Source organism: Sphaeramia orbicularis, chromosome 5, assembly GCF_902148855.1.
Source record: "Sphaeramia orbicularis chromosome 5, fSphaOr1.1, whole genome shotgun sequence".
Lineage (NCBI taxonomy): Eukaryota > Metazoa > Chordata > Actinopteri > Kurtiformes > Apogonidae > Sphaeramia > Sphaeramia orbicularis.
The window spans coordinates 8460173-8484082 of NC_043961.1; the positions used below are offsets into that span (position 1 = coordinate 8460173).

Genomic DNA, 23910 nt, shown 5'->3' on the forward strand with positions numbered 1-23910 from the left:
AGATTATTGTAATTTAATGTTTTTGACCAGATGTTAACCTTCCCTCGACTTCGCCCTAATATCAATTACTATTAAAGGAATAAAACAGTGCATCTTCTTGGACAGAATGGACATAGTCTTCAGTCTGAGTCAAAATCAGCCTATTAGAGAAACATGACACAAGATTCCTGCACTGAGGGATGGAAAAGATCATTTTAATTATTCATAGCAGCATCCAAGTTCAGCTCACATAATGTCAAAATGTGTTGGGTCAGCTGTTTTTAATGAAAAACAACTCAACCAATGACAGATCAGTAAGTAAAGACTCATTTTGTTGTATTTCACGATGGTCAGTGAAAGACGTTGACAGTTTTTCACATGTTTGTGTACAACTGCAAAAACAAAACAAAAAAAATCTGAAAAAGTACTACTGCACACTGGGAAATTATAATCTTAATGTTTAATAATTTATAGACTTAACCACAAATTAAGCAAAGAAGAAATGAAAGAGGGAAGAATCCTCATGATTCATGTCTAACATAAATTATCACTGGACTGATGGTTACAGAAGTTCTCCAGTTACTTTATTACAGTTTATGATGCCTCTACTGTAAAAGACCGTTTCTCTATTTATGAAGCATCTCTTCAGTTTCCAGCTCCTCAGTGGAAACAGCAGCCAGTCACAAAAGAGGATTTATTGAATCACTCTAAATCACTTCCTATTTCCAGCGACCGTGTGACCTCACGTGACTGAGCGTTTACTTCACCACTTTTTTGCTGCCTTGATATGATCAGAATGAATGAGACGAGGGCTGACCTTTACTCTCTGTACAACAGTGTAAGATGTGCACGACGACAAGAGAGAAACAAACAAACAGAGGCTAATCGGTAACTCAGTGGCCTGGACTTTGTATTGAAAAATAAGAGGTGAGGTACCTTTCTCTGTCAACCTCCGTGCTTTCATACTCCAGGAAAACGATCTGCCGGGGATAATGACCACACACTTCTCCGCTGGGGTTGTGGATGACACTGTACTTGTAATCCCTGGCGAATAACTCCAGACAACGTTTCTCTATTGCCTCCACCTGAGGAGAATCAAAAACAAGTGTTAATTTAAGAATTTTCTTGAAACAAAAATGCCTTGGGGGAGCTATTAAGATGAATTCATTATTAAACCAGTCAGTGGATAATGTTTTTATTACGTTCACTGATCCACTTAACTCCCCTAGATTTAATCCGACACTTAACAAGCACTTGTAGACAAAGACGTTTAGATGCAGACGGTGGCAAGAAGTGATGGCCCTTATCAAGTTCAAGTAGCTTAAATGACCCAATTCACTGTGGAATGTAGAAGAATCAAGAGTATTCCAGTCACTGCATGTGGCTTTCCAGATCAAAACCACCCAAAACTGTTCTATTTAGCAGAATATTATATTATATAGCTGAATGACGAGTCTCCTATTAACACACATGTCTGTATATTAGCCTTTCTTAAATTTGCACTGGTGATAAGACAACAGTACAGGTGAGAATGTATAAAAATAAAATAATTATAATACATTTTCTTTATAGGCGCCTTTCTTGGCACTCAAGGACACTGGACAGTAAACAGGAGAGTATAAAACAAGCAATAAAACAGAGTAAAAAGCAAAAAGCATTATAATATGAATACTGGTAAATCAAAGAAATACTGTTTATTTGTGCATGTGGAATATGCTGAACACAGTAATAGTTCCTGCATATTATTGAAAGTCTATATCAGGACTGTCAAGCATAAGGCATGCGGGCCAAAACCGGCCGACCAAAGGGTCTAATCTGACCTGTAGGATAAATGTGTGCGTGTGTGTGCTAAAATTACACTGAAGATACTAACAATCAATGGTAACAAACTTATCTTAGTTCAGGACCTACATACAGTCCAATTCAAACTCCTCTGTGATCTGTAAGCTGTAATGCACATATGAAAACGATGATGAGCTGAGGCATAAGAAGTCAGAATTGCACTTATTTTTCTTCAGAAATTTCAGGTTATTCATGTTGTTTACATTTTTTAAAAGGAAAGTTTGTAGATGTAAGCATTTTTAAGATGTAATTATCCTCTTTTCACACTAAAACATAAAGAAACTTATATTCTTATTTTACTGATCCAGTCCACTTTACTTCATAATAGACTGTATGTGGTCCATGAACTCCTGGTCTACACTCAATGTGATACTGCTTGTGTGTAACATTTTGCATTCAGGTCTGTATGATACTATATCCTCCTGAGACCCAGCAATGCATTTTTGTCCTCTGTGTGTGTGTGTGGGGGGGGGGGGGCAAGAGTTTCACAGCTTTACTTAGATAAAAAAAAAAAATAATTATGTCCACTGCAAAGACCATTTAATAAAACAATAAAATGAAAATAAAAACTGTATCTGAAAAACTGTTGCATTATGTTAAAGGGGAAGTTTACTTAATCCTTTCTGTTATACTCATCTGAATAACAAATGTATATACTGAACTTAATCTCTTGTCCTAAGAGGTTATTTTGGCCCCAACATTCCACTCAAGACAATTATTTAATGTAAAAAAAAATCCCAAACATGTCCTTTCCTGGGTCTCGGGAGGATATGAGGTTGGCTGACTGGTGTCCCAAACTTACCCGAGGAGTGACTTCCTTTGCTCTGTACTGCATCTTAGAAAACAAATCTATCAAATCAGCAATTTCCTCGCTCTTTCTGACCGACAGCCCTGAGGTCGTGAAGCCGCCGGCCGCGGAGGGCAAGGCGGCCATCATCGCGCCTTGACCCGCGGCGGTAGCCTGTAACCGAACTCGACCTCCTTCAAACACCGCTGCGCCTTGTCCTATGGAACGGGAAGACCGACCAGGCCATCCCTTCCCAGCCAGCTTCTTCCTGACTGCCCGCTTGAGGGGGCCGGAGCCGGGGACTCGTCTTGAATTCAGGGCACCGGCGAACGGAACCACTCTCCGAAACACAAGCCGTTATGCAGCCGCGCGGCTCAGCCAGCCACCGCCGCCGCTGCCGGAGTTAGCACAACAGGCTAACAGGCTACTGCAGCTTCCCTCGGGCCACAGGTTAATATGTACAAACACAAAACCAACTTGTAACTATTGTGGATAATTTCACGCTTGTTTAGTCTTCCCGTACGTTGGCATCGTTTAGTCGCAGCTCCAGACAGAAGGTAAAACCAGCCCCGGTGGTAAGTCGCTAAATCCGGTCAGGCGGACTCAGGAAAACCCCAGGATCCTCCCCGGCCTGCTCACGTTTCCTCAATGTCACGTCTTCATGTCTCCTCGGTAGCCGCGGCCATGGCTGTAAACGGATTAAAATTGCAGAATAAGGCTGCGGCTGCGGGGGCTCAACGCTGCATATGTTGTTGTGGCCGAAAACGGTGCCGTGAATAGTGATGTTGCAATCTGTGTACGAGTCCGGACCGAAGGTGCATCAGGCGGTAAACAGGAAGTGGATCTGACCACGTGACTGCCATCTCCCCCTTTAAACTGTGACGAGATCGGATGTTTTGAAGAGGAGCCACAGGTGGTGTTACACACACACAAAAAAAACAAAACAAAAAACTGGTAGTGTTACACATCCAAAAAAAAAAAAAACTGGTGGTGTTACACACACATACACACAAAAAAACAAAACAAAAAACTGGTGGTGTTACACACACACAAAAAAAATAAAACAAAAAAACAAAACAAAAAAACTGGTGGTGTTACACACACACACATACACAAAAAAAAACTGGTGGTGTTACACACACACACATACACAAAAAAAAACTGGTGGTGTTACACACACACACACACACACACACACACACACAAACAAAACAAAAACTGGTGGTGTTACACACACACACACACAAAACAAAACAAAAAAAACTGGTGGTGTTACACACACACACACACACACAAAACAAAACAAAAAAAACTGGTGGTGTTACACACACACACACAAAACAAAACAAAAAAAACTGGTGGTGTTACACACACACACACACACACACACAAAACAAAACAAAAAAAACTGGTGGTGTTACACACACACACACAAACAAAACAAAACAAAAACTGGTGGTGTTACACACACACACACAAACAAAACAAACAAAAAAAAAACTGGTGGTGTTACACAAAAAAAAAAAACAGGTGGTGTGACACACTGAGCCTCCACTAACATGTTTTGGAGGGAACTGGAGAAAGTTATTTTTAACAAAACCAAAAAACATATCTCAATATCTCCAAGGGATATGATAACGACACTTTAATGCTCTAATAAACCTTTAATTTTCTTAATTAATCTGATCATACTGATGGTAAATATCATATTCATAAGGCAAAGTTCTCCAGATCCTCCATAACATCAACATCTGAGTTAAAGAATCAAAAAGTTATTTTTTTTGGGAGAGGGGGTTAAATGCTTTATTTCAAGTCAAATTATCTGTCAGTGCAGTAAGAAAACTGCACTTATCAAGTTTTCTTAAAATAACAAAATATTAGCTAAGGGTTATAGAATGCTAAAATTCTTATTTTAAGCAGAAAATACTTGTCTCAAGGCCTCATAATAAGATACATTTTTATCTATGATATATATATATATATATATATATATATATATATATATATATAATCCCATTCCTTTTGTAAATGTGCTTTATTGTCGTCATTAGTCTGACTCAAACAAAGTGCTGCTACTGATATTTAGTGTTGGAATGAGCGCTTGTCAATCAATCCACCAGAGGGCGCTGCTCTGAATTAACCATACTGGACAAATACCACAAAGAAGAGTAAAGTTTTATGAGAAGAAGAAGAAAGTCAGTAATAATAAACATGTAGACGACTGTGGTGGATCCCTTGCCACCACCATCTTGTGTTAGTAGTTTTGTTTCATGAGTTTTATTAAGTTGCAGTTAATGATTACGTCGCACAGTTTAGTTTAAGTATTTTATTTAAACATTCTAACGTGGATGCACACATATTAGTTATGTTTGAATTATTTACTCATATTGTTCTTCAGTTGCAGACAAAAGACCAGAAAAAGGGGCTTGGCTAGTATTTAAGACAGGGAAAGAACTAATGTCACAAGGCTGAGGGGGAAAACACTGTTTGTTTCTTTGTGTTAATTTAGTTGTTTAAATCCTTGGTTTGAATCCTATTGGTTTCACACGGTTAGTATTTTGTGTCTAGTTATGATTATTATCCCACCTTTTTTTAAATTATGACATTATTCTTGTAATATTTTGGTTTTATTGTTGAAATATGATGACTTTAATCTTATAAACGAATGACATTTTTGTTAAATTATGAGGGTTTTTTTTATAACTACGACTTTATTCTCATAACATTGTGATTCTTTTTGTATTTGACTTTATTCTCATAAAATTACCGGTTTTATATCGATATTTTATGACTTTATACTCGTAGTGACCAGTGTTTTTATTTTCTTATGTGACCCTAATACTTTGTCGTAGCTTTATTCTCCAGTTCCCCCGTATTTGAAAAACTAGGTTAGCCTCAGTTTCAGTTAGTTTCCTAATCATGTAGGAGCACAAGGTTCAGAATCACAAAATGAAGACAAAAACCATGAAAGATCTGATCATGAAACCAAGAGCTTTACTAAGAAGGAACATTAGCCAAAACAATAGGTCATTTAAGGTCTGATTTTACCCAAAAATACAGCATAAATTAACCCTTTCATGCACAGAGGTCACTACAGTGGACAGCTATTCTACAGCTGTTCTCTTATATATTCATGGATTTTGTTTTAGTTCCATATCAGCCAACACAGTGGACACTTATGCATCATCCCATACAGTGCATTTCATACCGTTACTGTAACTATGCTGTTCTTGATAAACCTGATCTGCAGTGACATGTTTTAGTGTAAATCAACAAACAAAACAGGTTTGTTTTTTGGGGTTTTTTTTGCATATTATCTTTGTGAAATGAATAATAACTAGTATTAGAGTATGTTAAAATGTGGGAAAACGTCTGATTGGCAGCATTAAAAATGTTTTTATTGCATACTTTTCCGTATCACTTTCTGATATTAGGTTTTAAATACATGTTTCTTTGCTTGAAAAATTAAATGCATGGGGTCTGGCAGAGTGGACAGTTTTGTAACTCCTTAAAAAAAAAAAAAACTAAATCGCATGTTTTTTTCATCCCTAAAGAGTTATAAAAACACACAAATATTGTGACCAAGGTTCTCATAATTGCATGAAAGGGTTAATGTTAGCTGACACCAAACAGGATCCACAGATCTACAGGGTGTCCCATAAGTCTCCATACACAGGAGACATAATACATTCCATACATATGTGGTTCTAACATGTATTTCTTTATATTTCTTCTTTATAGTTCTTCAGCAGTGGAGGACACGCATTGAAATGTGTTCCCGACAAAATGGCAGTCATATAGAGCATATTATATAAATAAAAATGGTTTATGTCAAGAAACGTTTATTTTTCCTATGTATGGAGACTTATGGGACACCCTGTAGGTTTGGTTTCCTGGATTTGTGGATCCATCTACTTCTCTTTCTTCTTTGTGTTTCGGTGTCTGTAAAACGATAGCCCCGACTGCTTTAAGAACCTGTTCATACAATCAGTCTCACAACAGCTCTTCCCTATTTTTTATTAAATATTGGTCTTCAGTTTAGACCAGGGGTCAGCAACCCTGGTCCTACAGAGCCACTATCCTGCATGTTTTAGATGGGTCCCTCTTCCAGCACACCTGATGGTCATTATCAGGCTTCTGCAGAGCTTGATGATAGGCTTATCATTTGAATCAGCTGTGTTGGAAGAGGGACACATCTAAAACATGCAGGATAGTGGCTCTCTAGGACCAGGGTTGCTGACCCCTGGTTTAGACAGTATTGAAGCCAACGCTGTCACTCATCTCCCTCTTTCTGCCACTCAGTGGGCAGAACCGCAGTGACTTCTGCTAGCAGTGACGTCACGTGCATACCCTCTATTGGTGCTGTTTTCCATCAGCTTGAAAGCTTTTAGATGCACATTAAAGTTTTAAAAAGGTAAGTGACTGTTAGCGTCCTAGTCGAAGCACACAGATCAATACAGGCTGAGATGTGCATCTATCTCAGACTTGGGCAAAGTAAGGCCTGCGGGCCACATGCTGCCCGATAGCTGACCCTGAGCGGCCTGCATGAGGTCACTGGCATATTAAAAGTCAATGCAAATATATGTCATGATAATAGATGCAACCAATGCAACGGCACAGCTTTTATTTTGTAGGATCCACTAAATTAACGTTTTTTCGCACATACTTTCCGTACTCAGCATAAAGCTTATGGTTATAATAAAGCTTATTGGTTTGTTGGTCAGTTTTAGCCCATTAAGATGTCAGCTAACGCCAAAAAAAGAAAGAAAGTTTGATTAAGAATGCAAAGATTTTAACAAGACATGGACTTCTAAGTATTTCTTCACTGAAGTCAGACAAGGAGCTGAGATATGCAAACAAAGCTGCATTTATGGTTTTTAATGTAAAGTTAACATGGAGCTGGTTTTGCACATTTTCAGAAATGTTTTTGTGAATATTCATTAAATAGTTATATTCTGTGCTCCACATTTTCATTGTCATTGTATTGTTTCATTTACTGTTTTTATAGAGATATACTGTATATTGAGCAGAGCTGCAAGTGCATTAATTCTGCCCTTAATAATTGTCAAAGTTTCTCATGTGACCCCATAAGAAAATTAATTGCCCACCCCTGAACTATCTGCATGTTTAGGAATGGGTCAGTAGATGCATATTTACCTCCGCCAAGGAGGTTAGGTTTTGCCAGGGTTTGTTTGTTTGTCTGTTTGTTTGTTTGTTTGTTTGTTTGTTTGTCTGTCCGTTAGTGTGCAACATAACTCAAAAAGTTCTGGACAGATTTTGATGAAATTTTCAGGGTTTGTTGGAAATGGGATAAGGAAGAAATGATTAAATTTTGGTAGTGATTGGGGGTGGGGGGGCCCACGGGGGGGCGCAGACCAGAAAATTTCATCAACATCTGTCCATAACTTTTTGAGTTATGTTGCACACTAACGGACAGACAAACAAACAAACAGACAGACAAACAAACCCTGGCAAAAACATAACCTCCTTGGCGTGGGGGGGCCCACGGGGGGGGGCCACTGATCAGCCTTGGCGGAGGTCTGCGCTCTCCGAGTGCTTCTAGTTGAACATGTTTTTGTCTCAGTTGAAAGGTTCCGGAACAGTCCACTGATGACATGGAGGCTTTGGTTCGATAGCTCCCACTCTGGAATATTGTATCTCATTAGTTTCAGAGGATTAAGTTACTGTAGTGGGCGAAGTAATCTGGTAGTGACATTAATAAAAACAGCACAATGTGAACGTCGGAGGCAGTCGCTGACGTGATTTCGGATGAATATTTAATGAAGTGTTCAGACAAACATGAGCGTCGTGGGCTGTTTTCACACATTTCATGTTCAGCCGTGTGTGAATGAACCTCATGGACTCAGTTCTGTGCATCTCATTTGGAAACTCAAGCAGGTCATTTATTCACTGGGATCTTTTTTCATTCCGTGGCTGCATTCAACTTTTCAGAACACATTAGAAACCAAACTTTTAAGATGTGGGATTAACATGACTTTCACTCCAAAAGGAATCATAACATCCACAAATTACAGCAAAATCATATTTTTCTTTTACAAATACATTTCAAAATATGTGCAATGTTTAAAGACCCAAACGTCCACCTTTAACCCTTAAAGACCCAAACGTCCGCCTTTAACCCTTAAAGACCCGAAGGTCCGCCTTTAACCCTTAAAGACCTAAACGTCCGCCTTTAACCCTTAAAGACCCGAAGGTCTGCCTTTAACCCTTAAAGACCTAAACGTCCGCCTTTAACCCTTAAAGACCCAAACGTCCGCCTTTAACCCTTAAAGACCTAAACGTCCGCCTTTAACCCTTAAAGACCCAAACGTCCGCCTTTAACCCTTAAAGACCCAAACGTCCGCCTTTAACCCTTAAAGACCTAAACGTCCGCCTTTAACCCTTAAAGACCTAAACGTCCGCCTTTAACCCTTAAAGACCTAAACGTCCACCTTTAACCCTTAAAGACCCGAAGGTCCGCCTTTAACCCTTAAAGACCTAAACGTCCGCTTTTAACCCTTAAAGACCCAAACGTCCGCCTTTAACCCTTAAAGACCCGAAGGTCCGCCTTTAATCCTTAAAGACCCAAACGTTCACCTTTAACCTAAACCATCTACTGATCTAAACTGTTTAATACCTGTTTGATCCACTAATCCTATCAATCCATGTCAATAATTAGTGTAAAATACAGTTCTTCATCTTTTCATGGTCATCAGATATGACCCATTTGGACATTCAGAGGCTCTGTAGTTACCGTGGAAACACTGTCATCTTCTACAACATTGATTCACCCATAAATGACAGTGGATGGATACACTGGGTTTATATAAAATAAATAATAAATAAATAATAAATGAACAAAAATGAATGAAAAAAATTTACAAAATCCCAAATAAAATGTAAAAATAGGCAAAAAAAACCCGTTAAATTTAAAAAAGCAACAAAATAAAGAAAAACAAGAGTGAATAAATGTATAATAAATCAACAAAATAATAAGCAACATGAATAAAATAAGCCTCAAACTGATTGAAATTGAAGAAAAAATAATAAATCCATGGAGTTGCATCAATGACAGACTGGGTTTATGTTCAGTTGATGATAGATTTGCTGAAAAGTAACTTTTTCTTCATTTTTCAGTTTTTTTTTTAAGATATTTATGCCATCAGGGTTTTTCTTTTATATTTTAGTTTTTATACTCTTTTATATACTTTATTTAGACTTTTTTTATGGCACCTAGGATGCTTGCACTTTTTTAATTTCGTTGTACCTGTACAATGACAATAAAGACATTCTATTCTCTTCTATTAAGAAAGGCAGAAACAGAGAAATATGTATTTGGGAAGTGATATAAAAGTAGTACTGGATCTGTATGGGCTAATGTGTGTGTGTGTGTGTGTGTGTGTGTGTGTGTGTGTGTGTGTGTGTGTGTGTGTGTGTGTGTGTGTGTGTGTAAAAAAACAGTTTTGATAAAATTAACTCTGAATTTATTCGGTTTTCATGAACATCTACATAATTTGTGAATTAAATATAGGAAAATACACGATTTACACCCAAAAAAAATGCAAAATACAAAAGATATATATATATATTTTTTTTAGTTTTATTTATTTATGTTAATGTTTTGTGTCTTTTATACTTCTAGTAACACTCTTTTTTATGCTGCTTTTTTATTATTTATGCCATCAGGGTTTTTCTTTTATATTTTAGTTTTCATACTTTTATATACATTATTTACACTTTTTTTATGGCACCTAGGACGATTGCACTTTTTTAATTTCGTTGTACCTGTACAATGACGATAAAGACATTCTATTCTCTTCTATTAAGAAAGGCAGAAACAGAGAACCATGTATTTGGGAAGTGATATAAAAGTAGTACTGGGTCTGTGTGTGTGTGTGTGTGTGTGTGTGTGTGTGTGTGTGTGTGTGTGTGTGTGTGTGTGTGTGTGTGTGTGTGTGTGATAGGGATGGTTTATTGTTTTGGGGTGGGGGTGGGGGGTAAATGTTCGTTGTTGTATCAAAAATATGTGCGCGCCCTCAGCTACAAACCGTCGACGCGCCTCGGTTACGCGCACGGATGGAGCGAGCGAGAGAGAGAGAGAGAGAGAGAGAGAGAGAGCGGCTGAACCAGAGGCGCTGACAGTCGGACCCAGGGGCAGAACCTCCTCATTCCACAGCAGTCATGGCTCTGTCGGTGTGATCCTGCAGAAGGAGGAGCTGCTGCCGCTGCTTTCTTTGGAGTTTTTTGTGTTTTTTTTTTTTTTTTTTTTTTTTTTTACACATTTCTTTGTCCTCCACCTGTCACTCCTTTCCTTTTTGTCGTCATCAGTGTCCTCTGTCAGAGGCTCCTTGTGCGCCTCTGTCTCCTCTGGTAGATCTGCGCCCATCTGCGGACGATCCAGCGTCATCTCAGGGAAACTGGACCGCGTCTGTGCTGTTGTTCTAAGCCTTTTTTGTCTCAGGATGGTTGGATTGTAGAGACACAGACAGACAGACAGACAGACACAGACAGACAGAGGACCATGCATCTGGTCCGTCTCCGGTCTGCTTTGTGGGTTCTGTTGTGTCTTTACGCGCTGAGGAGGAGCGGAGGAGCGGAGGCTTTTCCCGTCAGTCGGATCACGCATCACTGCTTAATTGATTGACTGATCAGAGGAAGGAGGAGAAAGGAGGAGGAGAGGGAGGCATTTGGAGCTCAGATTAATCCAAAAACACCCAGATCTGCAGCTGGATTGAGCTGTCACTGCACCTTTGGATGTCTGATGCACAGCTGGTGCCTTTTTGATCCTTTTGTTCTTTAACATGAACATCTAATTCTTCAGTATTTACGGCTGGAAACTAAAGCAGAACAGAAGGAAAGAGGGGAAGAGGGGAGGGGGGGGGAACACCAGGTGGACGCGGAAGGGGGGTGGTGGGGGTGAGAGAGACAAAAAATGCTGCCCTCGCAAGAAGCCTCCAAAATCTACCATGACAACTACATGCGTAACTCCAGGGCCATCGGAGTCCTGTGGGCCATCTTCACCATCTGCTTGGCCATCATCACCGTGGTGGTCTTCATCCAGCCGTACTGGATCGGGGACAGCGTCAGCACCCCCCAGGCCGGATACTTCGGCTTGTTCCACTACTGCGTGGGCAACGGGAACGCCAACCGGGAGCTGCTGTGCCAGGGCAGCTTCTCGGACTTCAGATCCATCCCGTCCGGAGCCTTCAAAGCGGCCTCGGTCTTCGTGCTGCTGTCCATGGTGCTGATCCTCACATGCATCGGCTGCTTCGCCCTCTTCTTCTTCTGCAACACCGCCACCGTTTACAAGACGTGCGCCTGGATGCAGCTGCTCTGCGGTAAGAAGCAAACACTGTGGGACTGGATGAGGAGTGGGAGTCCTCTAACGCACAGGTGTCAAACATGCGGCCCGGGGCCCAAATCCGGCCCGCCGAAAGGGTCCAGTCCGGCCCGTAAAATGAATGAGTGAAATGCAAAAATTACACTGAAGATATTAAATATCCTTTTAGTTCAGGGGTCTCAAACATGAGGCCCGGGGGCCAAATGTGGCAAGCCAAAGGTTTCAATCTGGCCCCTGGAATGTTTTTTGCAAAGTGCAAAAATTCCACAGTCTTTAATTGAATAAAAGAAAAAAAAAATGCTTGAATTTAGGAAAAAATGTTGAATTAAGCAAAAAAAAAAAAAAAATCTTCAATTAAGTTAAAAAAAAAAAAAAAATCTTCAATTAAGCCAAAAAAAATCTTCAATTAAGCAAAAAATAAAATAAAATAAAATTATATATATATATATATATATATATATATATATATATATATATATATATATATATATTTTTTTTTTTTTTTTTTTTTTTTTTTTTTTTTTTTTTTTTTTTCTTAATTCAAGATTTTTTTTTTAGTTGAAGATTTTTTTTTTCTTTAATTAAGTAAAAAAAAAAAACTTCAATTAAGCCAAAAAAAATCTTGAATTAAGAAAAAAAAAAAAATCTTCAATTAAGTTAAAAAAAAAAAAAAAATCTTCAATTAAGCCAAAAAAATCTTCAATTAAAAAAAAAAAAATCTTAAATTTTGCAAAAAAAATCTTGAATTAAGCAAAACATCTTGAATTAACACCTTCAATTTTTTTTCTTAGTTTTAGTGCAAAAAATAACATTAAAGAAAATATTTACATTTACAAACTATCCTGTAACAATAAAATGTGAATAACCTGAACAAATATGAACAACCTGAAGTGTCTAAAGAAAATTACTAAAGTTTTAGTGTCTTTGTAGATCTGATCCATAATGCACATGTAGAAATCATAAACTGAGGCAGAATATTGTTAAAATTGCACTTATTTTTCTTAAGAAATTTCAGTTTTTTCAGGTTATTCACATCTTTTTTGTTTGGTTAGTTTATAAAAGTAAGTATTTTCATAATTTAATGTTCGTTTTTTGCACTAAAACAAAGAAAAAAATTTGGCATTATTATTTATAGGTCATTATGCTATTATTTTACTGGTCCGGCCCACTGGAGATCAAATCGGGCTGTATGTGGAACCTGATAGAAAATGAGTCTGAGACCCCTGAATTAGAGAAATGCAAAAATTACACTGAAGATATGAACAATAAAATATGTTAACTCACACAGACCCAGTGCTACTTTTGTGGTAGTTCCACAATTAAGTACCTTTAATGTTTTCATCAGGCTTTGTTTGTTTGTTTGTTTGTCTGTTAGCTACATAACTCAAAAAGTTATAGACAGATTTGGATGAAAATTTCAGGAAATGTTGAAACTGGCACAAGGAACAAATGATTAAATTTTGGTGGTGATGGGGGGGTGGGGTGGGGTGGTGGTTCTGATCAGCCTTGGTGGAGGTCTGTCAATGGTTTTGATCAATGGTAGATGTTTGGGTCTTTCTGGGTTCAGTGTGTTGACCTCAGTTTGTTCTGTTTTAAATACATTTGACATGGAGCAGCTGAGGACACATTATTCCACTCCCAGCTTGTCTTCAGTGACTGCAGTCTGTAGTAAAATGATAAAACGCAGACTTTATCCTCACGCCAGCTGTTAGCGGAGACAACGTGGACAGAAATGCTTGTGATGCAGGATCCGTGTTCAACTAACAGCTGGCAGTGAAGTGTGATGTCTCCACCTGTTTGGGTGGGGGTGGGCCGTCCTCCATCTGGACACCTGTCTGCTCCTCTTCCTCCTCACTTCTTTTAGATTGTATTTGGTTTCTGTGTCAGAAAATTCCCCAGATGTCCAAAGGCTGAGGACAGCTGAGGTGCATTGTTCTTTCTGTGCACAGGGGGCTGGTTTCTCATGTATAACAGACCCCTCCTCACTAGGGCTGTGTATCGGCAAGAATCTGGTGATAAGATACAAATCACAATACTAGTACCACGATACGATATATCGTGATATATCATGATACTGTTAAAAAGGCCATTTTTTTTTATTGGTTTTGTTTCTTTTTTATATGATTATATCCTGGACGAATTTAATTACACCAGAAATCTGCACAAATACTAAACACATTTTTATTTGATCACAACAGGATCTAATGCTATGTCACAAAATGTTCCTGTGTTCAAACTGAAATTATGTTTTACAGACATTACAGTTTAAGTTCAAATGTTCAAATGTTCATATTCCATTAGCTCATAAGTCATGTCACAACATCAAATATAAACAAAAAAGAAAAACAAAAATGAACCTCCGCAATATCTGCATTTGAATAAATACCTAAAAATATCGATACAGTACTTTTTAATATCGATACAGTATTGTGAAATGAAATATTGCGATATATTGCAGAACTGATATTTTCTAACACCCCTACTCCTCACCCTCACCTCCTGTGTTTCATGGCTGTCAGTTGACTTTGTAACATGTGAGGATTCCTCCCATACCTTAAGGGATTTACCAGGGATTTGGGGCTTTATGGAGGAACATTACATAAGGCTCCACCACCCCTAAACCACAGCCCATACTGATCTGAGAACAGTGTACAGTCATGTGCACACAAACACGTACTGATCATTCTTTGATTCAAGTTAGCTTCACATGTGGCAGTTAAAGCTGCAGTGCTCGGTAGTTTTTTAGTATCAGTGGTCAAAAATTAATTAAATAACCCAATGGTTTTCAACCTTTTTTGGCTCATAACCGCATTTTAACATCACAAATTTCTGTCCATCCCAGACATTCAAAACAGAGACTTTTTGTTTGCTAGTGCACCGGCTCTGGACCTGACACACTGCAGACAAAAACAGTTTAGTGCATTAAATATGACACTTTAAAACAGTTTAGTGCATTAAATATGACACTTTAAAACAGTTTAGTGCATTAAATATGACACTTTAAAACAGTTTAGTGCATTGACTATGATACTTTAAAACAGTCTAGTGCATTAAATATGACACTTTAAAAAAGTTCAGTGAATTAAATATGATACTTTAAAACAGTTTAGTGCATTAAATATGACACTTTAAAACAGTTTAGTGCATTAAATATGACACTTTAAAACAGTTTAGTGCATTAACTATGATACTTTAAAACAGTCTAGTGCATTAAATATGACACTTTAAAAAACTTTAGTGAATTAAATATGACACTTTAAAACAGTCTAGTGCATTAAATATGACACTTTAAAAAACTTTAGTGAATTAAATATGACACTTTAAAACAGTCTAGTGCATGAACTATGACACTTTAAAACAGTTTAGTGAATTAAATATGACACTTTAAAACAGATGAGTGCATTAACTACGACATTTTAAAACAGTTTAGTGCATTAAATACGACATTTTAAAACAGTTTAGTGCATTAAATACAACATTTTAAAACAGTTTAGTGCATTAACTATGACACTTTAAAACAGTCTAGTGCATGAACTATGACACTTTAAAACAGTTTAGTGAATTAAATATGACACTTTAAAACAGATGAGTGCATTAACTACAACATTTTAAAACAGTTTAGTGCATTAAATACGACATTTTAAAACAGTTTAGTGCATTAAATATGACATTTTAAAACAGTTTAGTGCATTAAATACGACATTTTAAAATAGTTTAGTGCATTAAATACGACATTTTAAAACAATTTTGTGCATTAAATATGACATTTTAAAACAGTTTAGTGTATTAAATATGACACTTTAAAACAGTTTGGTGTATTAAATATGACACTTTAAAACAGTTTAGTGAATAATATACGACAATGTAAACAGTTTAGTGCATTAAATACAACACTTTAAAACAGTTTAGTGCATAAAATACAACACTTTAAAACAGTTTAGTGCATAAAATACAACACTTTAAAACAGTTTAGTGCATAAAATACAACACTTTAAAACAGTTTAGTGTATTAAATACGACACTTTAAAACAGTTTAGTGAATTAAATAGAACACTTTAAAACAGTTTAGTGCATTAAATACAACACTTTAAAACAGTTTAGTGAATTAAATACAACACTTTAAAACAGTTTAGTGCATTAAATACAACACTTTAAAACAGTTTAGTGAATTAAATACAACACTTTAAAACAGTTTAGTGAATTAAATACAACACTTTAAAACAGTTTAGTGAATTAAATACAACACTTTAAAACAGTTTAGTGCATTAAATACAACACTTTAAAACAGTTTAGTGAATTAAATAGAACACTTTAAAACAGTTTAGTGAATTAAATACAACACTTTAAAACAGTTTAGTGTATTGAATACAACACTTTAAAACAGTTTAGTGCATTAAATACAACACTTTAAAACAGTTTAGTGTATTGAATACAACACTTTAAAACAGTTTAGTGAATTAAATAGAACACTTTAAAACAGTTTAGTGAATTAAATACAACACTTTAAAACAGTTTAGTGCATTAAATACAACACTTTAAAACAGTTTAGTGTATTGAATAGAACACTTTAAAACAGTTTAGTGAATTAAATACAACACTTTAAAACAGTTTAGTGTATTGAATACAACACTTTAAAACAGTTTAGTGCATTAAATACAACACTTTAAAACAGTTTAGTGTATTGAATAGAACACTTTAAAACAGTTTAGTGCATTAAATACAACACTTTAAAACAGTTTAGTGAATTAAATACAACACTTTAAAACAGTTTAGTGTATTGAATAGAACACTTTAAAACAGTTTAGTGCATTAAATACAACACTTTAAAACAGTTTAGTGAATTAAGTACAATACTTTAAAACAGTTTAGTGCATTAAATACAACACTTTAAAACAGTTTAGTGCATTAAATACAACACTTTAAAACAGTTTAGTGAATTAAGTACAATACTTTAAAACAGTTTAGTGCATTAAATACAACACTTTAAAACAGTTTAGTGCATTAAATACAACACTTTAAACTGTGTCAGGTTATAACTGTATATATCAGTGGTTCCATCCTTTTTTGGCTCGTGACCTCATTTTAACATCAAAAATTTCTGGCAACCCCAGACATTCAAAACACAGATTTTTTTTTTTTTTTTTTGCTCAAATCAATTAGTTTTTGATCCTGTAATGGTTTTCTATCCTATGTTTCAAATACAGGTTAATGTCAGATGACATTTAGTCTATATAATTTATATCATTCTGGACAGAGGCAGTAAATCCAGGTGTAGATTACTGCACAAAGGGAGAATTTGATTTTCTTTGGTCAGGATTTGTACAGTCAGTCCAGCTTGGATTTACAAGGCTGACAATTAATACTGAACAAACAAAAACTCAAACTATGAATTATGAAAGAGCTGCAGCATCTGAAACCGACCACAATGAACATTTGACAGATAAACAGAACCACAGTGCTTCAGTTTCACACTCACTGTTTGTCTGCTGTGGATTGGGATTGTCTCTGTCAACTCAACACAGGTTTATATTAGGAAGTTGTTTTTATTTTTATCAGTTACTAGAAATTCCAGGCGACCCCACGGTTGAAAAACGCTGTGCTAATCACAGGTGTTTCCAGGCAGGTGGAAGGGTTCCATACACCGCTGCTGTGGTTCCAAAAAAAAAAAAAAAAAAAAAAGCCCCACCCTCACCCCCACCCCCTATTCCTCTTCCATTCACTCCTGTCACACATTCACACACTCGTACGTAGTTCGGTGCAGACGACAGTGAGAGGGAAGAACAGTGTTTACAGGTAAACCCACCTCTAGAACCAGCATTCCCAGGGCCTGTTCAGATACGACTTCATTATGCATTTATGTGATCTGATCACAGGTGAACAGCTCCAAGTCCATCCTGTTCACACCTGCATTAGGATGCACCACCATATGCACCAGCACTGATCACATGTGACTGGGTCTGACTTCACTTTATATGCAAATAAACACCCTACACTGAATCTACTTTGTATTTCTAGAATGTATATTGGCTCCAGCACAATCTATCACGTTTAACAGACTGCCGGTGTATATTATGTATGAAAACCATAAGTGCACCATAAGTACAAAAATAATACGAAGGTAAAAATTGTACAAGACACCGCACCTTTCTGAGGTAATCGGAAGATCAGCACGTGAAGAGGTTTTATTTCTACACTGAGGTCTACTTATTGAATAAACAGGACAGAAACTGGCCGACCTGGTTGATATCAGCTGGAAAATCTTAAGAAACAGATTTTTCTTTTTTTTTAAATAAGAATATTTTTCATATGTAACAATTTCTTGGCTTTTTTTCTGTTTAGATGAAAAATAAGACAAATGTTCTAGAAATAAGGCTTTTTTTCACTTTCTTAAACATGATTTTTTGTAGTGTGAAAAGTAACCCCGTCAGTCACAACCTCTTAGTGCCATTCTAATTTTAACCCCATTCAACGCCTGGAGATACGAAGTATATTAAAGTAATGGGATGTATTCCAGATCACTCATTTACATTGTAATTGCAAAATAACATCCGGCTCATCCTCTTTGCTGCAGTGTAAAAAGCCTTTCCAGCTTCGGTGGCACTCTGGGTGTTTCCCAAACCCATTCTGACACTGACTATTCTTTTTCATTGGAATGGTTGAAATCAAGTGTCAGAGTGTAACTGTATGGAATTATGATAATCAAGTGCTTTCAGCAGTGTTGCATCAAAGATCACTGCTTCTATTTTTGTTGCCATATCTGCCTACCAGATTAGTCTACATTATGCATGATCTGCACATGCATTCCAGTAATATATCCTCACTGAGCGCGCTCATTCATTGATGCAGAACCGGAACAAACACCATGTAAATGCTGTATTGTGTATGTAATTGCATTAGAAGGTGCAATAAGCTGTCAGAAGGACACAGCAGATCACATCAGACAGGGAAAGTTTAGCAAGATTTACACTTTAATTGGTAAATATTTTAACCATAAGACCTGATCAATCGCTGATCCTTCTTCATCTATTTGTAGAACATTTTAATTTTTGCATCAGATTATTATGCAGATCAATCAAGACTCATCTTTAAAATAATATAATATAATATAATATAATATAATTAGGGGTGTGCAATATGCTCCTGAGACCCAGAAAAGTGAAAGTTTTGCCTTTTTTTACATTAAACAATTGTCTTGATTGGACACTGCATAATGCAACCGTTTTCTAAGATCCACCCACCCACCCATCCATTTTCTTCCTCTTATCCCGGGCGGGGTCACCGGGGCAACAGTCTAAGCAGGGATTCCCAGACTTCCCTCTCTCCAGACTCCTCCTCCAGCTCTTCCAGGGGGACCCCAAGGTGTTCCCAGTCCAGCCCAGAAACATAGTCTCTCCAGCGTGTCTTGGTCTTCCCCAAGGTCTCTTCCCAGTGGGACATGCCCGAAACACCTCCCCAGGGAGGCATCCGAAACAGATGCCTGATCCGCCTCAGCTGGCCCCTCTGGATGTGGAGGAGCAGCGGCTCTACTCCGAGCTCCTCCCTGGTGACTGAGCTCCTCACCCTATCCCTAAGGGTGCGCCCAGCCACCCTACGGAGGAAAATCATTTCGGCCGCTTGTATCCGGGATCTTGTCCTTTCAGTCATGACTCAAAGCTCATGATTTTTTCAGATACATTTTAAAAATTATTTGTACTTATTTTATTAATTTTTTAATTGAATGTCCTTTGCATTTAACAGCATTTTTTTAAGTAAAACTGTGAAACTTTTGTACCCTACAGAGGACAAAATGCATTGCTGGGTCTCAGGAGGCTATGACGATATTAGATGGTGAAGGATTAGACCATATCAATGATCCGACAAAGCAGAGAGATCGTAAAATCGTCTATAATCTGACGTAGTTGGAGCCATAGAGGATTCAACGGCTCTGATGGAGTTATATGCCGACACACAGATGCATCACATGGGTTCACATCACATGGATTTGACAAACGTTGTATAGCAGAAGTCATGGCTGACAGCGAAATGGATGAGTAACTTCCTAAAAAGACCTGCACTTCCATCGTATGGAATTGGTTTGACTTTTCCCCAAATGACAAAACGCAAACAAGAGTAATATGCAAAATGACCAGCCACCTGTCCTCTACGCCTGGAGTATCATTTCAAACCGGCATTTCCTCTGGATGGTAATATGAGGACAAAAAAACCAAGACAGAACAGTCGACCCACAGAAAGTATTAGACACACTCTGCAGGAAGGAGTTTAATATTCACCAAAGCACTTCCACATTCAAATACCACATTAACACCAAACATACAGTACGGTAGTCTGGGACTCTGTTAGCACCACGGCTAACGGGTCAACCAGCTTGGACAAACACGGTAAGTGCATATATATTAAATTCTTTCTTTTTTTTTTAATAATCTTTTTATTAGGACACATTTTCAGTATACATATCCTCTCAGCACAGGTCCAGTTTTCCAGTTTTCCAAAAACCAAATAACAACAGACAAAAACTTAAACTAAAAAAATTAATAAATCAATAAATAAAGGGAAAACGGTCCACACTGACTTAATTACAAGTGTTATAGCTCTTCTATTCTATTCTGTTATGTCTTCTATAGATGTTTTATCAAAGTAAGGGAGGAAAGGCTTCCATGTAATGACAAATTTCTCAGTAGATCCTCAGAGAAAATTTGATCTTTTCCAGTTTCAAGAAAGACATTATGTCCATTATCCAGGCATGTTCTGCTGGAGGTTTAGGCAAGTTTCAAGGGAGGAGGAGACATCTACGGGCAATCAGAGAGGCAAATACTAACACATTTAGATTCCTTTCTGTCTTCAATCATGCAAAATGAAACGGAACTAACATAGATTTAAAAAAAAAAAGACATTTAATCGTGATTAATCAAAAGTAATTCACAGCAACCCTGTGATTAATCTGATTAAAACATGTAATCATTTAACAGCACTAATAAAAACACTGCGTATAGACTCAATAATCCAGTGTTAGTGAGTGGTGGTGTATTTACGCTTCCCTTTGTCTGTATACAAGGAACACTATTAAAGTACGAGTTTCCTCTCCTTTGTCTCTTCTCATTTTCTGTGTTGTGCCTGACAGACAAAACTATGGGCAAAGCACACACATTATTTTTGTCTTTTTATTCACAGAGTTTTGCACAAATTGGGCCATTTTTATTTGTGTCTTTAGAAAATGACCACTGTAGTAGAATGCAGAAATAATGTTTTATTTTTATTTTTCAGTCTAATGCTCACTAACTGGCGTCTTTCACAGCGATAAGTGGGCGGAGTTTCAACAGTTCTGCTTACGAACATAAGCCTTCATGCACATTAATTCATCAAGACACAAACTCCATTTCTACCGTTGATATGACAGACTTGGCATGCCCATGCAGTCAGCTGTATTTTCCTCTCACTATAATAGACTCCTGTATGTGCAGTTGTATGTATGTACTGTATGTGTGTTCAATCCCAGCCGTGAACAGATTGTATGAGTCCAGGTGGAACCTACAAGTGTCTCCCACAAGCTCAGTCAACATCAAAGAATCCCCTGGCACATTCCTAATCACACAAAGCTCTAATTAACCAGACGTGATGCAGATGAAATTGGTCTCTAACGCCTTTAAAAAGGTGCCAAGTGATCCTGGCAGGTGGGAACGAGGCTTCACCAACAGGGAGATGAGGTTTGATATGGTTTTAGACGGGTTTTCTCTGTGCACTCGGCAAGATTACGTCAGCAGTCAGCGCTCTGGTTTCCACACACAGGAGGAGGAGGAGGAGGAGGAGGAGGAGGAGGAGGAGGAGGAGGAGGAGGGTGGTGTCTGTGTGTGTTTGTGTGTGAAATTACTATTATTTTCATACTTTTATTACTGTTATACTTATAGTGCTTGTAGGGCTGTAATGATTACCGGTATAACGATAAACCGTAGTAAAATTGCCGACGGTTAGTATTACCGTTTAACCCTTTCATGCATAGTGGTCACTACAGTGGACAATTATTCTACAGCTGTTCTCTTGTATATTCATGGATTTTGTTGTTTTAGTTTAATATCAGCCGACACAATACACTGCAATTGATAATATTACTGTAACTTTGCTGTTCTTGATAAACCAAATCAACATGTTTGAGTGTAAATCAGTTCCTTGTTATTGTTATTAGACTGTAATTAACAACAAAAGTTTTTTTGTTTTTTTTTGTTTTTTGGCATATTATCTCCATGAAGTGACTAGTATTAGAGTTCAAAGCAAACAAAAAGTTAAGGATATTTCTTTTCTTTTTTTTTGTCTTTTTTTTTTTTGTCATTTTTACCATTTGTAAATAAAACTATGTCTGGTCATAAAAAAATGTGTTTCAATTCAATTCACACACAAAAAAAGTGAAAAGTGTTGTGCAAAAATCCCAACTGAAAAAAAATAGCCCCCAAAATTTTAAATACCCATAACTTTTTGTTTGTAGTGTATATTAGAATGTGAGAAAACATCAAATTAGCAGCATTTAATGTCTTTATTTCATAGTTTTCACACAGTATATCAGTAAATACATATTTCATTGCTTTAAAAATTAAATGCGCATTTTTGCAACTCCGTGAAAAATAGCTTCATTAAAAAATAATAATAATCTCATTGTTTTTAAATGCCTAAAAAGGAATAAAGAAAAAAATCTTGATTAACATTCTCATAATTCGTGCATGAAAGGGTTAAATTCTAATTATCATGATAACCGTGTTTGATTACCGCACTTTTCCAGAGAAAACACCTATGTAAAGATCTGCTTTTATGTCAAATATTTGAGTATAGTTTTAATTTATTACAATTTTAATTTTATATACCTAATATTTGGAACCAATATTCACTTTTAAAGTCTTTGAAAATGTTCATTAAGCATCTTTGTGTTATTTATGCAATAAATTATATACATTTTTCAAATTGGATTTTTTTTTTGTGTGTGTGTGTTTTTTGTCCTTTTATGTTACTATAGTAGGTTAAAGTGAAAAAATAATGGGCAGATGATATAAATGAAGTTGTGCTGAAAAAAAAAGAGACCAAACATGGGTATAATAAACATTTGTTTATATAGTATATAAAGGCAAAATCAAAAGGACTGAAAAATGGACAAATTGGCTCAGACCACTAAGGGTTAATATCTGAATGTTTCTGCAACAGAAGGTACAGTACATTGTGCCTGTTATTTTATGTATTTTTTTTTTTTCCTTCAAAATACAACTTGGTTATATTATTTCAGTGTGTGTATTAGTACTTTTTGAACATTTTGAGCACAATTTCAACAATACCGATATAGTAATGATAACTAATAATTTTGGTCACAATAACCATGATATGGAATTTTCATATCGTTACATCCCTAATTGCTTGTACATCATTATTATGACCACTATTACTATTATCACTTTATCACTTTGTTATAACTATATTAAACTATACATGTTTTTTAGGTCTCTCAAAATTAACACGGATTAATCCATCCTCCTAATGAATGCGATTGTAAATGTTAAGTCCATGAACCCATCTATAGAATGACTGTGAACATCTCCTCCAACACATGTGGGTCCGTTTGTCTCAGTAGAGTTAGCGTTAACGCACATGAACAAATGGTCAGCTGATCCGGTAGTGACAGGCAGCAGAACCAACCCATAAAAATGGAAGAGCATAAACAGCACGTTAACCTTCTGGATGGAAATATGAGGAGAAAAAAAAAACAAGACGGAACAGTTGGGGACAGCTGAAACTGTTGAAGGTGTTTAATAAACCCATTAAGTGCAGATATATTCACTTCTTTAATGAGTCTGTTTGTTCATGCGAAATGAAACACGATTAATATAGATTAAAAATAAATTATATTTAATCGTGATTAATCAAAATTAATCCAGAACCCTACGATTAATCTGATTAAAAATTTTAATCATATGACAGCACCAATATATAT

General features: G+C 36.7%; 2 protein-coding genes across 3 annotated transcripts in view; one reads left to right on the forward strand and one right to left on the reverse strand.

Moving 5' to 3' along the window:
- The window catches only part of mtmr14 (myotubularin related protein 14), a 48000-nt gene extending 44541 nt beyond the window's left edge, over positions 1 to 3459 (reverse strand). The window contains exons 1-2 of the mRNA XM_030133769.1: positions 2624 to 3459; positions 916 to 1064 (exon numbers count right to left, since the gene is read on the reverse strand). Coding sequence (XP_029989629.1) covers positions 916 to 1064; positions 2624 to 2758 — 284 coding nt within the window. The 5' untranslated portion in view covers positions 2759 to 3459. The remainder of the gene's footprint in view (positions 1 to 915; positions 1065 to 2623) is intronic.
- Positions 3460 to 11532: 8073 nt separating this feature from the next.
- The window catches only part of lhfpl4a (LHFPL tetraspan subfamily member 4a), a 53636-nt gene continuing 41258 nt past the window's right edge, over positions 11533 to 23910 (forward strand). For both annotated transcript variants that reach the window (XM_030133813.1, XM_030133814.1), the window contains exon 1: positions 11533 to 11946. In XM_030133813.1, coding sequence (XP_029989673.1) covers positions 11541 to 11946 — 406 coding nt within the window. In that variant the 5' untranslated portion in view covers positions 11533 to 11540. The remainder of the gene's footprint in view (positions 11947 to 23910) is intronic.